Below are 18573 nucleotides of genomic sequence, written 5' to 3'. Positions count from 1 at the left end.
GACACAATGATTCAACCCCCTAGTTACATGCATCTTTAGTACTTAGTAGAACACCCTCTGGCTGTAATTACATCCTTCAAACGTGATACATAACCGGACACAAGCCTCTTGCAACGATCTACAGGTATTTTAGCCCATTCCTCTTGGGCAAAGGCCTCCAGTTCATTCATATTCTTGGGCTTGCGTGCTGCAACTGCCTTCTTCAAGTCCCACCACAGGTTTTCTATAGGATTTAGGTCTGGCGACTGTGAAGGCCACTCCAGAGTCTTCCAGCCCTTCTTCTGCAACCACTCTGATATTGATTTGGAGGTATGCTTGGGATCGTTGTCCTGTTGGAAGGTTCAACGTCTCCCAAGCCTCAGCTTGGTCACTGACTTCATGACACTTGCAGCTAATATATCCTGGTAGGAAATAGAATTCATAATGCCTTGAACGCGCTGGAGATTCCCGGTTCCCGGTACAGAGAAACATCCCCAGAGCATGATTGACCCCCCACCATGCTTAACAGTAGGAAAGGTGTTCTTCTCTTTGTAAGCTTCATTTTTTCTCCTCCAGACATAATGTTGATTCGTAGCCCCAAAGAGTTCCAGTTTTGTCTCATCACTCTATAGAACAGTTTCCCAAAACCTTTGGGGTTTGTCCAGATGGTTTTGGCATACTGGAGTCTATTTTCCTTTTGCCTGGTAGTCAAAAGTGGGGTGCGCCTGGGAGTTTTGGCATGGAGGCCTTCATCTCGTAGTGCGCGCCTTATTGTCTGGGACGAAACCTGCGTTCCCCCCTCTGCAATGTCCTGTTGTAGTTCCTCAGCTGTTACCCGGGGGTTTTTCACCACTGTACGTTTCACAGCATCGTCTTTCTATCACGCCCAGGTAGTGTTTCCACTGTGCCTTTAGCTTTAAACTTGAGAATTATGCTCCCAACTGTGTCTCTTGGAATGTGTAACGTCTTTGCTATTGTCTTATATCCATATGCTTTCTTATGAAGAGAAATTACCTCCTCTCTTGACTTCTTTGACCACTCCCTGGACTTCACCATGTTGCAAATACACCATTGACCATCTACTAGAAGCTGAGTGTCACAGTCTTTTTCAATCAGTTTAATTGTTGCTCGTTATGGTTCTAATCACATCTACAGGTGTTTTCAACACCTGATTGAAAGGACCTTATTCAAATTCTGTTCTTAATAGTTATGATCTTCAAGGGTTGAATAATTTTGTCAGTGAGATATTAAGAGAAATGACACTGTTTGGTATGTTACAAAATATAATGTTGTAATTCAAGTTGCATTTGTCTAATGCATCTTTATTTGATATGACTATAAACAAAATACAGAATAAATGTCCAACTTGCTAAAACACCTAAATTGTGTGGGGGTTGAATAATTTTGATCACAACTGTATCAGAGTCCGTTCTGCTTAAAGGTCATACCTCGAAGCACACAGCTTTCGGACAGGGTCCCGGAGTTAAGCTATACATCATATAATATACTGTCACGAGGGGGGTCGCTGCTCACTGCTGGGTCGTTCTCTCGAGATGCAGAACGGACAACTCCGGACAAAGCGTGAAGGTAGGAGTATGATTTATTGTCATAAATCATAGCTTAAACTAAAAAACAGGAAACAAGCAAAAGGAAAGCGTGCCGTTCACACGAGAAGCTAAAGAACACCAAACTTAGGACTGGAATCATGAACTAGGAAACTAACTAGCTGTGGCATCAAAAAACAAGAGTTACGTGGACCAGGCATGAAGCGAACAATGACGCCAGACCGACTGATCGGCCAAGGTAGGCTTAAATAATGCCTCTGATTAGTGGTCAGGCAGCAGGTGAACACTAATCAGTGACAGGTGGAAATAATAAGTAACCATTTGGGCTGCGAATCTTTGGGTGTCCCACAATTCGATTCAATATCGATTCTTGGGGTCGCGATTTGATTATAAATCGATTTTTTCGATTCAATGCGATTCTCGATTCAAAAACGATTTTTTTCCCGATTTAAAAGGATTCTCTATTCATTCAATACATAGGATTTCAGCAGGATCTACCCCTGTCTGCTGACATGCTAGCAGAGTAGTAGATTTTTTTTCTTTAAAGCTTTTATAATTGTAAAGGACAATGTTTTATCAACTGATTGCAATAATATAAATTTGTTTTAACAATTAAACGAACCAAAAATATGACATATTTTATCTTTGGGAAAATATTGGACACAGTGTGTTGTCAAGCTTATGAGATGTGATGGAAGTGTAAGCCACTCTGACACTATTGTTCTTTTTTAATTTTTATAAATCTGTAATGATAATGTCAATGAGGGATTTTTAATCACTGCTATGCTGAAATTATAACTAATATTGATACTGTTGTTTATAATATTCATTTTTGTTTCACTACTTTTGGTTTGTTCTGTGTGGTGTTTGTGTCTCCTCAATTGCTCTGTTTATTGCAGTTGTGAGTGTTGCTGGGTCAGGTTTGGTTTTGGAATTGGATTGCATTGTTCTGGTATTGCTGTGTATTGTTTTGTTGGATTGATTAAAAAAAAAAATAAAAAAAAATAATCGATTTAAAAAAAAAGAGAGAATCGATTCTGAATCGCACAACGTGAGAATCGCGATCCAAATTCGAATCGATTTTTTCCCACACCCCAAGTCACCATGGTAACTAAAACAAACTAGGGTGCACAAAAACAGGAACTAATGGAGTCCAAAACTAACAGAACGTGATCCGGACCACGAACCATGACATATACAAAATATAGTACACTACAATACATTTCAAAATCTACCCACCAAACACTCATTTATAAATACAAAAGGAATCTTTAAAACCACCAAATCAGTCTCAATATCCTATCATTCAAATTTGATTAAAAGGTTGCATCTTGAAGATCTGCAATATTCTTATCATACATACAGAGGTAAAGACCAACATTATGCGACAAATGTGAATTCCTCAACCCTAGGCTAAATGTACTAAGTATAACATCGCAAAAAATTTAGCTTCAAACGCTTTTTAAAAAGTCAGATTTATGCCATTTATTAGATTTTTTTTCCCCCAGGGATGAATGAGTCGTCTTCTTCTACTCACTCCACTGCTGCTTCACTGAGTGATGCATACATGATCAACTCTAGTTTTAATGTTTTCATCAAGCCTTTTTGGTTGATGGGCCAAATGAAACGCTTTGGCGGGCCGGATGTGGCCGGTGGGGCGCCAGTGTTCAACTGTTCAACAGCAGGGGTCGGGAACCTTTTTGGCTGAGAGAGCCAAAAAGCCAAATATTTTAAAATATATTTCCGTAAGAGCCATATAATGTTTTTTTAACACTGAACACAACTAAACACGTGCATTTTTAAGTAAGACCAACATTTCTAGAGTATAATAGGTCTCTTATTCTTAGTAATAACATTGTTATTCTGAAGCTAACTGTGGAGGGGGTGTGCCCTGCGGGCCTGCAGCGACAGTTGCGTAGATGGCCCACCTGGGCCTTGTTATCTAATCACCTGTCGCTCTGTTATAAGCAGCAGCCAGGAGGAGAGACTGGGTTGGGGCTGGAAATACAATTGCTGGAAAGCAACTGAGAGACTTATTGAAAAATAAAACAATATTGTAACCCTGAAACAGGCTCTCATGTCGGTGCTTGGTGGTCTGAAGAACCCCCAGGAGGGCAAGCCCCACACTAACCAATAATAAATAAATAACTTCCTACCATTAACGCAACTTCTTGAACAGGTGCGATAGAAAATGGATGGATGGATTAAAAATGCATGAGAATGTTTTATATTTTGAACATTATTTTTAACACTGTGATTACAAGTGGAATTATTCATTACTTATCGTGTTAAGCAACGTCAGCTCAGATTTATCAGAGAGCCAGATGCAGACATCAAAAGAGCCACATCTGGCTCTAGAGCCATAGGTTCCCTATCCCTGCTCTAGAGCCAAGTATTTTCTGAGGTGTTACTTGGTGTAAAAGTTTCAGAACCACTGGGCTACTGAACATGAGTGTATGACAAACATGTGGGTTTTTCAGGAATACAGATGGAAATGATTAAAATTCTTTTTGAGTTAGGCATAAACCATGAATCATATTGTCATTGGTTTTTTTAAACGTTTTGACAAAGTTTTCCAAAATGAATGAGAGAATGCATTTTGTATCTATGAGGCAGGCCATTTTTTATGTCCATGGTCCTTGTTACACATGTGCAGGAGTTGCATGAATTCCAGGAGGATGCGCGTCTTGCCAGAACACCGGCTCCATTTTGAGAGCAAGCTAGGACGAGCGCATTATCTATCCACAGTGCGAAGCCACTTCTAAGATACTAATCCTTAAAACATTTGTGGAAAAATAAACCTATTCTTCCAAGTTACATAATCACTGGAGGACTAGAGGAAAAGGAATGGCTAAGGATGCTACACACACACACAACCCGAGCAGGATGGCACAAAAAGCTAACCGCTAATGCTTCAAAGTAAAGCAGCTGATCGATCCAGATGTCGATACTATTGATACCTGTTAAAGTATCAGTCTCTAAAACAATACTAAACTACAAGATACTTTTTTTTTCTTGTTCTTATTTAAAAAAAAATTCATTTTTCTTTACAAACTCAAGGAGTAAGTTTCTGGTTAAAGCAGGGGTCGGGAACCTTTTTGGCTGAGAGAGCCATGAAAGCCAAATATTTCAAAATGTATTTCTGTGAGAGCCATATAATATTTTTTAACACTGAATACAACTAAATTCATGCATTTTTAATTAATAACAACATTTTTAGAGTACAATAAGTCTCTTATTATTTTTAATAACATTTTTATTCTGAAGCTAACCAATAATAAATCAAATACTTCCTACCAATAATGCGACTTCTTGAACTGGTGCGGTAGAAAATGGATAGATGGATTAAAATGCAGGAAAATGTTTTATATTTGGAACATTATTTTTAACACTGTGATTACCAGCAAAATGATTCTTAATTTATTGTGTTAAGCAATATCAGCAAAGATTTATCTGCGAGCCAGATGCAGTCATCAAAAGAGCCACATCTGGCTCTAGAGCCATAGGTTCCCTACTCCTGGGTTAAAGGAAGGCTGTGAGGCATACTTGCCAACCCTCACGGATTTTCCGGGAGACTCCCGAAATCAGCGCCTCTCCCGAAAACCTCCCGGAAGAAATTTTCTCACGGAAATCTCCAAAAATTCAGCATAGCTGGAGGACACGCCCCCTCCAGTTTCATGCGGACCTGAGTGGGGACAGCCTGTTTTCACGTCCGCTTTCCCACTATATAAACAGCTTGCCTGCCCAATCACGTTACAACATCTACGGATTTTAATAAAAAACTACACACACAAGGAGATGAAGCAGAAGAACGAGGAAGTTACAGCCATGGCGACGCAGTCTTTAATAAAGTGATTCTATGTTGTCTGTCGACATCTCCTGGTGAATGTTGGCTATAGCGTTATGGGATTGCTTTTTGATTGGCCAACGATTTATGTGGTGTTGCGCACCTGACGGCAAGTGACTCTCACCAGTACGCAAATGGCAGAAAAAAGGTTACTCAAATAGTGAAAGGTAAGTGGTGTTGTTTTTGTTTTTTTTAGTAACCAGCAAGTACAGTACAGTTAGTAGAACAACTGTGTTTTTTATTACTGTGTATTTGATAGGTGCCGTCTGAAATTCAACTATTTATTTTATTTATATACGTAATATAATAAATATATATAGCTAGAATTCACTGAAAGTCAAGTATTTCATATATATATATATATGTATATATATATATATATATATATATGTATATATATATATATATGAAATACTCGAGTTGGTGAATTGTAGATGAAAATATACTCCTCCCCTCTTAACCACGGCCCGCCCCAACCACACCTCCGCTCCACCCACGACCACACCCCCCACATCCCGAAATCGGAGGTCTTAAGTTTGGCAAGTATACTGTGAGGGCAAAACCCAAATTTTGTTTAGTTTTTGTGCACCAGCCTCTTTATTCCGTCAAAAAATTGTATGTAGCATTCAATACCACAAATTTAATACATCATCTGATTTACAACAATTCACACAAATTCGACATTTAAAAAGATACCCTAAGCTTTTTGAAAGTGTGCTATTGCGTTTTTTGTAGAGACTTGGCATAAAACATTTTCACTACTACAATTTAGTAAAAATGCTATCAACACCCAAATTGTGATTCATATTTAACCGATGCTAAATTGATTAATAATATATGTTTTAATCGATTAATGATAGTTTTTTTTATGCGTTAATTTTTTTAAACAGATTTTTCTGAGTAGGAATTTAACAAGCAGACATTTCATATCTGGGTTATCATTATTGTCCTAGTATTATTGAAAGTGCTCAAAAAGTACACATGGAACTCTAAGTTTTTTTTTTTAAATAACTAAAGAAAAGAAACTGTTAGAAAAGACACTATTTTTGCATGTTTTGGTTTTTATGATTCACTGATAGTGTATTAGTCTTAGTATTTGAACTTTTTTAATGGTCAAGCTTTTATTGTTTTTTAAACAGTTATTTATTGGATTTTTGACATATACAGGCCAGAAATCCAAATCAAACATGTCAAATGTTACTTTTTTCTCCCATACAAGTAACCCACAAACATTATATACGTTATATGAAATAAAATAAAACAGTCAAATAAGGACAGCACTCTTGAATGTCCCCAACACTGTGCAGCAATACACAAAAGCAGACAAAAGGCTCATCAATTATCTACCTTTCAATTACTTTTCATTCGGGGTTAAATTTGATATCAGTCTGTTTTACATATTTTAGGAAACAACCCCATACTTTACTGAAACTACACAGAAAACCTTCAATGTCAGCCTAATTGTCTCCAATTTAAAGGCCTACTGAAACCCACTAGTACCGACCACGCAGTCTGATAGTTTATATATCAATGATGAAATATTAACATTGCAACACATGTCAATACGGCCGCTTTAGCTTACTAAATTGCAATTTTAAATTTCCCGCAAAGTATCCTGTTGAAAACGTCGCAGAATGATGACGCGTCCGCGTGAGGTCACGGATGGTAGCGGGCATTTTCTTCCAGCACCGATCACAGCTAAAATTCGCTTGAATCGCATAATTACACAGTATTCTGGACATCTGTGTTGCTGAATCTTTTGCAATTTGTTCAATTAATAATGGAGACTATAAAGAAAAATGCTGTTGGTGGAAAGCGGTGTATTGCGGCCGTCTGTAGCAACACAAACACAGCCGGTGTTTCTTTGTTTACATTCCCTAAAGAAGCTTTAATATGGAACAGAGCGGTCAAGCGAACATGGTTCCCTACCACATGTCAAACGGCAGGTTTTGGTGAGAAAATTGTGGTAATAAGTCGACTCTTACGTAGACATGAGCGGATAGCTTGTGTCGTTTCTCGTACACCTGTCAAAGAGGCAGCTGTGGACTCTTCCCTCCTCTGACCGGCCTCTCCTGAACGTGGGATGCTTCCACCGCGGAGGAGGGGGAAAAAAAGCTCAGCCTGGCCCCAACGGCTGCCTTTGCTTCGCCTCGTCGAGAAACGTGGCTTCCCTCAGAGACACTGGCGGTCACCACACCCGTGGCCACACCCCTCCCACTTTCAGGTACCATATAATCTCACTAAAACACTAGTAACAATAAGAAGATAAGGGGTTTTCCAAAATTATCCTAGTAAATGTGTCTAATATCTGAATCGCTCCCACTGCCCTCGCTTTTTTTTTTTTCTAGTCCTTCACTCTAACTTTCCTCATCCAAGAATCTTTCATCCTCGCTCAAATTAATGGGGAAATTGTCGCTTTCTTGGTCCAAATAGCTCTAGCTGCTGCTGGCTATGATTGTAAACAATGTGAGGATCTGAGGAGCCCTACAACCCGTGACGTCACGCGCACATCGCCTGCTACTTCCGGTAAAGGCAAGGCTTTTTTATTAGCGACCAAAAGTTGCGAACTTTATCGTCGATGTTCTCTACTAAATCCTTTCAGAAAAAATATGGCAATATCGCGAAATGATCAAGTATGACACATACAATGGACCTGCTATCCCCGTTTAAATAAGAAAATCTAATTTCAGTAGGCCTTTAAGGTCATAAAGAATATCCCTAAATCAGAGTTTTAAATAATTGTTTGTGCTGTAGCACTTTTAAGATTGATTTTAATGAAAAATGTGTAACAAATAAAATCTACTATTTTCATTTATGAATTCTGGCGGGCATTGTGGCATCCTACTCTGTTCAGCAGTTCTTCAAAGCACCGCCAAAACACCACAGTTACAATTCCTACTTTGAATATAAAGAAAACAATGACTGTGGTAAATAAAGGCTTTTCCAGCTTTAAGATAATTTTAAATTGTATTTACATAAGATGGTTTCGGACTTATATTAAGAAAATAATAGGATATGCTTACTGACAATTTTACATGTACTGTTATTGCCTCTGTAACAATGGCCAGCCTATCAGGAGGATGCATCGCAGGCATGAGAGAAAATCCCTGACATGAATCAGCCTTTTAACGGAACACAATGAATGTGAATGAATGAACACAAAGAACAGGCAAAATATATCATGTTAGTCCCTTTAAAGAGCTGGAACACAATCTAACACTAAATCATTTTAAAACACCTCTACTCAATGTTTACACAATGTCTGAAACTAATTCTTAACCCTACAATGTTCAAAGCGTTTCGTTGGTCCTTAAAGCGATAGAAAGACATTCAGAAGACAAAGACAGCCCTTAACAAAGAGGCTTTCTGTAAATCCATGCAGCATCCTCTACTGAAGGACCCCACTGTACCCGCTGCACAAGCGTGTTTTGTCTTGTCGTGTAATTAAGTGGTCAGCAGCTCTGTGTGCTGCGTGCACCTTCACTAAAATGCAAACGGCGCTTATAGTTTCAACACACACTTGATTGTCTTCCTGATGGGAAAATGTGGCTCATACATTACTGTGCTGTAGTTCTGAAAATATGTGGACTAAATAGTGACGTTCCCGTCATAGTTTTATTCTGCCCATTCCATGAGTGAGATCGGCCGATACATGTATTCACTTGTATTAAAGGCCTACTGAAATGAGATTTTCTTATTTAAACGGGGATAGCAGGTCCATTTTATGTGTCATACTTGATCATTTCGCGATATTGCCATATTTTTGCTGAAAGGATTTAGTAGAGAACATCGACGATAAAGTTTGCAACTTTTGGTCGCTAATAGAAAAGCCTTGCCTGTACCGGAAGTCGCAGACGATGACGTCACCGGTGTGAGGGCTCCTCACATCCTCACATTGTTTATAATGGGAGCCTCCAACAAAAACAGCTATTCGTACCGAGAAAAAGACAATTTCCCCATTAATTTGAGCGAGGATGAAAGATTCGTGGCTGAGGATATTGATAGCGAAGGACTAGAAAAAAACAAATAAAATAAAGTTTAAAAAAAAAAGGCGATTGCACTGTGAGCGATTCAGATGTTTTTAGACACATTTATTTGGATAATTCTGGAAGATCCCTTATCTGCCTATTGTTTTAATAGTGTTTTAGTTAGATTTTAAAGATTGTAAAGACACCTCGAGGTCGGATGACACGCAGTGTCTCAGAGAGAAGCCGAGGAGCAAAGCTCACAGCTGCCTTTTTTGACATGACAGCTGCTGCAGGTCGACGAATAATCCATTGATGTCTCCGGTAAGATATATATCACAATTTCCCCATCCAAAAACATGCTGGTTGACGTAGGGAAAACATGTTCGCTTGACCGCTCTGCTTCACAACAAACAAAGAAACACCGACTGTGTCTCGGTGCTAAAGACAGCTGCAATCCACCGCTTTCCACCAACAGCATTCTTCTTTATAGTCTCCATTATTAAATGAACAAATTGCAAATTGCCATTAAATTCTAAGTTTATGATTATTTGCAAATAAAAATAAGTTTTCTCAGTTCGAACATTAAATATCTTGTCTTTGCAGTCTATTCAATTAGATATAAGTTGAAAAGGATTTGCAAATCATTGTATTCTGTTTTTATTTATGAATTACACAATGTGCCAACTTCACTGGTTTTTGGGTTTTGTACAATGTCAACCACTGGGGATCGGCGATAGTGATCGACATTAAAAGGATGACATCAGAAATGGCAGTCACATCATTTTTTTAGACGAAAATCGGCCGATTGATTGGCAGATCCCTAGTACTGAAGCTAATTCACATTTTCTAATCATTGTGCTGAACGTCGTCATGAGTAAACGTTGCACTTTGTTAACTTCTGCACACATCATGTCTCGTCAAAGCATCTTCCTGCTGGTAAATCTTGAGTGGACTGATTTGTGAGACAACTTCCTGTGCCCCGATAGATTCATAGCCACACTTTTTTTTGTACCCTCCCTGCAGATTTAGCCATCAAAAAGCTTTCAATTCAAGTTACCATAAAAAATGTAATTACAGTTCAGGGATGTAATGATTTCTGTCTTGCCTATGGTGAGGGCGTTCGTATTTTTCTCCGCTCCCTCCTTTCCCAGCTTGCTCTCTTTGTTTTTGTCTTGTCTGAACATTTTGAAGCCTCTTTCTTTGAGCTGTCCTCAAATCTAAACATCAGACATGGATATAATCAGCTGGACTCTCGATGCAATTGACGAAGTCTTTTCGACGAGGAAAAGAGGTTCGGTGGAGCCTGGCTGCCCTGATGGAACCATTGCTGCGGGGTACGTGAGAGACTCCTGGGATAAATGGAGAATCATGTGCCTCTCAGTCCTTTCCATGGAGGACGTGGAAGACATCTACCTATTTGAAACCGTGATTGCGGGGCACCTTCTGATTGGGCTGGGCACATTGCTCTGGTGTATCGTCGAATTCATAAGACGATGAAAGCCACTCATGGAGCCCAAAGGCTGTTCGTCGCAATGGAAGGTTTGGGCAGGGCTGCGGGAACACAGACTGTGGTGATTTCTGAACTAAATCGCAAGATGGATCACATCATGGAGAAGTTTGGTGAAAAGGAAGATTGAATTGAATTTGAGCGAGCCGGCATTGACTAAGAACATACAAGCCGTTGTTTTGTCTGTAGGCAAAAAACAAACATCCTAATCTACGATTTGACTCCCTCAAATGGCCTTGACGCTAGGAGCAGGCTGTACTGAAAAACACCCCGAGGACACATCAATGATGGACGCTTTTGACCTCCCTCCCTTCTCAACGACACCTTGAGTCAAACTTTTTCAGATCGGCCTCAGTCTACAAAAACATTACAACCATCACACCCAAGATAATTGGGGACACACGCACACACCTCCCCTCCCCCATCCCACGCCTTCACCACCGCTTGTTTTTCCCCTCTGGGCCTTCCAGGGCTCCAACCCCCCCCTTCCGTGCGAGTTGTCGTGATTAAATGTAACGTGTTTATGTGTGCATTGCAAATTAGTTTTTTTCCCTTGGACTCAGCCTGGACACCCTCCCGTGGGTCCAGCCTTTGAAATATATTTTTTTACTCTTCCCCCCTTACCCAATATCACCTTTTTTCCACCTTTTTTAAGGAGCGCCGTAAAAATGGTTGATCCGTTGGCGGTCCTGTCTTGTCTCCCTGTAACGTATGTCTGCTCTTAGTGGGACTGTGCTGAAAATGTACTTACCAGTTCTTATGTGTCTTGTGCATGTTAAGAATTGACAATAAATAATTTCCATTCCAAACGGTATTAATGATAACCGTGGTAAAAATCCCACAACTGATAACTGCACATTAATAAACTCACAGACTGACTGGCGCCAGCTTAAATGCTAACATGAGAAGAAGAGGCATTAACGTCCTTCCCCATTAAGAAATTACTTACCCCAATCCAAACTTCTATAAACACATTACTGCCTGAGCAACTCAGCTATTCAATTGTTCACACTGAATTATTAGCAGATAGCAGGTACTATGTTAAACATTGTCTGTACAAATTTGAGCGAGACATGATCAGCTCCTTTGGCAAGTTAATGACTTAGTCCACATATCAGTTGTGAAGCAGGATTAATGAGGTTTGTATTGATGCGCCCTGTCGATGTTTAATTCATCCTGTCGGAGCAGAGCTCAGCTTGCTGTTGCTTAGCTCGTCTCCCTCTGTGTCACACACAGACACACACACACACACACACACGCACACACAAACACACGCCCACACTGTTCCACACACACACACCCGCTGCGTTTGGCATTTGATGAATCAACGCAGCAGATCATGGCTAATAATATCAACGATAGCGAAAACATGAAATACAGCTGCAGGGTTTGCGTAAACACATACAAGTGCTGTTTGGGGGGTTATTACACCACTGTCATGATCTGCGTGACAGATTTGGGGTTTTTGTGTTTAGTTGTTGTTCTTTGTTTTGGTTCCACTTCCTGTTTAGCTACGTCTTGCAGTGACTTTACAACTGTTTCTCTGATTAGTGATCACGGGACTTACATCCTTCTGATTAGTGTTTTTTCCTTATTTGTGTTCCACTTCCTGTTTTAGTTATGTCTTGCAGTGAATTCACAACTGTTTCTCTGATTAGTGATCACGGGACTTACTTGCTTCTAATTAGTGTTTCCTCCTTTTTTTTGTTCCACTTCCCTATTTTATTTATGACTTACAGTGACTTCCCAACTGTTTTTCTGATTGGTGTTCCGGGGACTCACCTGCCTCCGATCAGTAATCAGGGTTTATCTCTTTGTGTCACCTCCCCTGTGACACATGTTCGTTGTCTTTTCTGAGTAATGTGCCTCTTGGTCTCTTTGTTCATTAAACCTCCTTATTACCTGCACGTCCCTTCCTCTCTCTGCAACCCGAGGTCACTCCACTGCCACCATGCAAGTTTCTGACAAGAAACATCTCCCAGTATGATACAATGCAGTTTCATACTACAGCCACAATAATAAACATTCTTACGAACTTACTATAACACCGTTTTTAATGTTTTGTATTGCTAAGCTTTAACGCTTTGACTTTTAATCTTGTCTCAAGTGATCAAAAGACATATTTTTTGCTAAGTTTGTCAAAAACTACCTCATTAGCCACTTAAGGTTTGACTAATTAAAAGCTAATCGTTTTAGCATCTATATAGCGTGGTTATTTGATTTATTTATGGCTCATATTGTACAGTACATAACTGTCCAACCTTTCTGTACGTCATTGTAAGTTCCCTTTCTTTCTTTCTTGTTTTTTTTTGTCCTGTCCAGCTACTCAAGCAAATCATATTGTTGATGTAGATGCCCATATCGGCTGTAAACATTTACTGTACAAAAGAGAAGTGTGGGATACTTCTCTTGTTGCCTTATTTGTATTTGACTTTATTAAAAGGATTTATATTACTATTTGGTACAGTCGGGCCACAGGAGGAGGGGATAGAAAGAGAAAAAAAGGAAAACAAAGGGAAATATTGCGGGGACAAGAGGGGAACAAACAACAATACTAACAACAGAACAACATCAACAAATAGGATATGTACAAATATGATGGTAAAAGTGATAGCAAAGAAGCAGTTAGTGAAATAAGTATTAATAACACAGAAATGACAAATGACAATAGGCATTATTACACTACAGTTGGAGCAATACGAATACCAATAGAAATTTGTGGAGGGAGTCCGGTCCGATCCGGTGGCCATGTACTGCTCGCCTGTGTATCGGCTGGGGACATCTCTGCGCTGCTGATCCGCCTCCGCTTGGGATGGTTTCCTGCTGGCTCCGCTGTGAACGGGACTCTCGCTGCTGTGTTGGATCCGCTTTGGACTGGACTCTCGCAACTGTGTTGGATCCATTATGGATTGAACTTTCACAGTATCATGTTAGACCCGCTCGACATCCATTGCTTTCCTCCTCTCCAAGGTTCTCATAGTCATCATTGTCACCGACGTCCCACTGGGTCATTATTGTCACCGATGTCCCACTGGGTGTGAGTTTTCCTTGCCCTTATGTGGGCCTACCGAGGATGTCGTAGTGGTTTGTGCAGCCCTTTGAGACACTAGGGATTTAGGGCTATATAAGTAAACATTGATTGATTGATTGATTGAAATAGTACCATTGATAATGAATATCAACAACAATTTACCTCTATTATCAACAATACGATTGTTTCAAATGCAACAATTATTACTTGAAATACAAAAGAAAGCACATAAATAGAGGGGAAGAAAGAGAAGCAAACTGTATTAACCTTGTAGATTGTTATAGTAACAATAGGTTAAGCTTTGTCAGTGTGCCATGTGTTACCCAGTTTCCCCTACGGGAACAACGTTAATATATGTTTGATGAAACTTGATTATTGTAAGTTTCCTTTCTGGTTCTATGGTTAGCATAATCATTTTTGCCATCACGAGTACACTTATGTGGCATTGTCAGAAAAACACAAAAATGCAGAACTTGTTTTCTTCTCTAGACTCTCATTAGATTTGCGGACGCATAAATATGGATTCAAATACTACCTTTTTTTTTTTTTTTTTACTTTTAAGGCATATATTTCCAGAAAATAGAAGAGTTGAACTCCAAATTGTTTGACTTTTGGAGCATTTTGACACTGATAATAAACAAGATTTATTTAAATTTTTTGCAGAAGAGTCATCCTTTCCCGTTTCCCACTTCAAATATTGCGGCTTCACCTTATCGCAAATCTTTTGGTTAAAAACATAACAAAATATTTTTGGTCCTAAATTAAGAATTTTCAAGTGTTAATGTTGACAGCAAAATTTGATTTAGTTTTAGTCATACTCTTTTGACTAAAATGTAATTTAGTTTTAGTCATAATTTAGTTATTTATTTAAATAGTTTTAGTTTTAGTCTAGTTTTAGTTGACAAAATATCATAAGATTATAGTCGACGAAAACTACAGTAGATTTAGTCGACTAAAGGGTAATATGTAAACTTTCCCTTCAATTTCTGAAAGTCAAAGCAAAACAGCGGAAAAATCACCGATACAAGTCGTATTTTGATGAAAATCATGTCTCAAATTTAGTATTTCACGAGTAAGCCGTGTAATAAACGAGATAACGTCGAGTGGGTTGTATGTTGTGGAAAATGCTTACCTGTGTGTTGATTTCGGGGTGATTCGACTGTAAATGTCGCTTCAAGTTTGTTGTGTTTTTCCCCGTAATCCTCGCGCTGCATTTCTTACACTGCGTCTTGTTATCTTTGATGTCAAATATAAAATTTCCCCATACGTCCTCTCTCCTCTTCCTCCCCGGCGTTGACATGTTGTCTTCTGCAGCGCATTCCCAGGTCAGTCTCAAACGCAAACTACGTTTATGTAACTTCCTTACAAAGTCGCTCTGATTGGTTCTCTTTCCAACTCTTCCCGCCTCTTCCTAATGAAATGAGATCTGTCTCGTTTTTATTCGTTGACGAATATGTCAATACACCTCGTCATCGTCTTAGTGCACGTAAATTATTTTTTATTTAGTTATTGTCTCGTTTTAGTCAGAAAAAAAAGGTCGTTGACGATAACTATGACGAAAATTTTTCGTCAACAAAATTAACACTGGCATACACATGGCTAAATGTGCTAAAAATACTCCAGTAATATTGGCTACTAGAGGAGATCAAACCAATTAGAGTGTGCTGTTCAGTATCGTGGCCACTGATTGGCTCAGCTTGAGCCAGCATTACTACCGTATTTTTCATAGCTTGGCCAGGGGTGCGACATATACTCTGGAGCGACTTATGTGTGAAATTATTAACACATTACTGTAAAATATTAAATAATATTATTTATCTCATTCGCTGAAGAGACGAAGAAAATGTCAGCAATCGTCACACACACATCAACCAATTAGAATTTGGCGGGTGAGGGTCATGGCAGAAGTGCATTTTGGGTCATGGTATGCTAACTGCTATATGCTATATGCTATTGCCGTAGTTATTAAAATGGATAATTTCAACGTTGGCAGTAACTTATAAAAACTGAGAAGGTCTGAACAAAAATGGCACCGAAAAGGAAACCATGTACTGCAGATTACAAGCTGGACGTAGTGAAATATGCAGCAGAAAACGACAAGAGGACACGGCGCATACCTTTGGAGTTGGCATAGTTGTTTAGAAGCGACATCGAGGAAGAAGATTTAATCGGATTTATCGATTAGGAGTGACAAATTGTTTGGTAAACGTATAGCACGTTCTATATGTTATAGTTATTTGAATGACTCTTACCATAATATGTTACGTTAACATACCAGGCACCTTCTCAGTTGGTTATTTATGCGTCATATAACGTACACTTATTCAGCCTGTTGTTCACTATTCTTTATTTATTTTAAATTGCCTTTCAAATGTCTATTCTTTTGTGTTGGATTTTATCAAATACATTTCCCCCAAAAATGCGACGTATTTATGTTTTTTTCCTTCTTTATTATGCATTTTCGGCCGGTGCGACGTGTACTCCGGAGTGATTTATAATCCGAAAAATATGGTATATTGAATTAAAAGAGTTTAAAGGTGACTAAAGGGTGTTATTTTATAATGATAAAACATATTTAGAAGGTTGTAAACAGGTTTCTTTATGCTCTAGCTTTGAAAATATGTGAATATTAAATATTCATTTAGCACTGTCATGTTTGGAACCAACTAACAAGGGATGTACAATATTAGGTACATTTGAGAATGTTTTAAGTTGAGTCTTACAAATACCGGGTCTTGTTTTCTTTATTTTGTTCCTAGGCAATGGAGAGCAAGCTACTGGTCGGTGGAAAGAACATCATAGATCACACCAATGAGCAGCAGAAGATGCTAGAGGGGAAAAGACACGAGATAGCTGAGCAGGTACGCGTCTGTACATTACAAAAAAGGTAATAATCTTCCCCACATGGCGGAGTTTAACTTCCTAATCGTTGCTTGCAGACACGCAGAGAGAGGGAGATGCAGCAGCAGATGTTGGTGCAGGACGACGAGACACTGGAACTGAGGGATACTTTTACTTCTCTGCAGCAAGAGGTCGAGGCAAAGACCAAGAAACTCAAAAAGGTAGACAAACACATGTCCTGACATGACGGTGATGCCGCTGCCAGGGGCAGCTGAGTTTCAGCTATCATTTTGTCTGCTTTGTCGCTTCCTGCACTGTAGTTGTATGCCAAGCTTCAGTGCATCAAAGCTGAGATCCAGGATGTGAATGATGAGCACGTGAGGAGCCGCCAGGAGCTGGAGCAGACGCAGAATGAACTCACCAGAGAGCTCAAGTTCAAGTAAGAAAGTAATCCCAAGAAATCTGCGAGGTCAATGCTCTAATTAAAATTATATAGTTATAATTAGCATTCATTTTTGGAGAAATTGTTTGTGAATGCTGGATAAGCTGCAGCGGAATTGAAATGTTGTCAAAAAGAGCAGGCAGAGCATAAGCTGAAGATAAACTGTCATGCAGTTGAAATTAAAACAGGTGATTTGCATGTCTGTCATAGTTTAAAGTAAAAGTTAAAGTCTCAACGATAGTCACAAAACACACTAGGTGTGGTGAAATTATCCTCCGCATTCGACCCATCCCCAAAATCAACCCATGGGTGGTGAGGGGAGCACTGAGCAGCAGCGGTGGCCGCGCTTGGGAATCATTTTGGTGATTTAACCTCCAATTCAAACCCTTGATGCTGAGTGTCAAGCCGGGAGGTAATGGGTCCCATTTTTACAAACCCCGTTTCCATATGAGTTGGGAAATTGTGTTAGATGTAAATATAAACGAAATACAATGATTTGCAAATCATTTTCAACCCATATTCAATTGAATGCACTACAAAGACAAGATATTTGATTTTCAAACTCATAAACTTTATTTTTTTTTGCAAATAATAACTAACTTAGAATTTCATCGCTGCAACACGTGCCAAAGTAGTTGGGAAAGGGCATGTTCACCACTGTGTTTCATCACCTTTTCTTTTAAGAACACTCAATAAACGTTTGGGAACTGAGGAAACTAATTGTTGAAGCTTTGAAAGTGGAATTCTTTCACATTCTTTTTTCATGTACAGCTTAAGTTGTTCAACAGTCCGGGGTCTCCGTTGTGGTATTTTAGGCTTCATAATGCGCCACACATTTTCAATGGGAGACAGGTCTGGACTACAGGCAAGCCAGTCTAGTACCCGCACTCTTTTACTATGAAGCCACGCTGTTGTAACAAGTGACTTGGCATTGTGTTGCTGAAATTAGCAAAGACGTCCATGCTAACGTTGCGTGGATGGCAACATATGTTGCTCCAAAACCTGTATGTACCTTTCCGCAACATTGGTGCCTTCACAGATGTGTAAGTGGCCCATGCCTTGGGCATTAATGCACCCCCATACCATCACAGAAGCCGGCGTCGTTTCTGGGTGTCGTTGATAAATGGCTTTGGCTTTGCATAGTAGTTTTAACTTGCACTTACAGATGTAGCGACAAACTGTAGTTACTGACAGTGGTTTTCTGAAGTGTTCCAAAGCCCATGTGGTGATATCCTTTACACACTGATGTCGCTTTTTGATGCAGTACCGCCTGAGGGAACAAAGGTCCGTTTTATCATCGCTTACGTGCAGTGATTACTCCAGATTCTCTGAAACTTTTGATGGTATTACGGACCGTAGATGGTAAAATTCCTAAATTTCTTGCATTAGCCCG

General features: G+C 39.4%; 1 protein-coding gene across 1 annotated transcript in view; it reads left to right on the top strand.

The window, feature by feature from the left end:
• LOC133542370 (kinesin-like protein KIF3C) overlaps positions 1-18573 on the top strand; it is a 60176-nt gene that overhangs the window by 27536 nt on the left and 14067 nt on the right. The window contains exons 2-4 of the mRNA XM_061886426.1: positions 16657-16758; positions 16837-16959; positions 17059-17177. Coding sequence (XP_061742410.1) covers positions 16657-16758; positions 16837-16959; positions 17059-17177 — 344 coding nt within the window. The remainder of the gene's footprint in view (positions 1-16656; positions 16759-16836; positions 16960-17058; positions 17178-18573) is intronic.

This window comes from Nerophis ophidion, linkage group LG24 (assembly GCF_033978795.1).
Source record: "Nerophis ophidion isolate RoL-2023_Sa linkage group LG24, RoL_Noph_v1.0, whole genome shotgun sequence".
Taxonomy (NCBI): Eukaryota; Metazoa; Chordata; class Actinopteri; order Syngnathiformes; family Syngnathidae; genus Nerophis; species Nerophis ophidion.
Note: the sequence above shows the minus strand (reverse complement) of the source record. Positions and strands in the feature narration are given on the sequence as shown.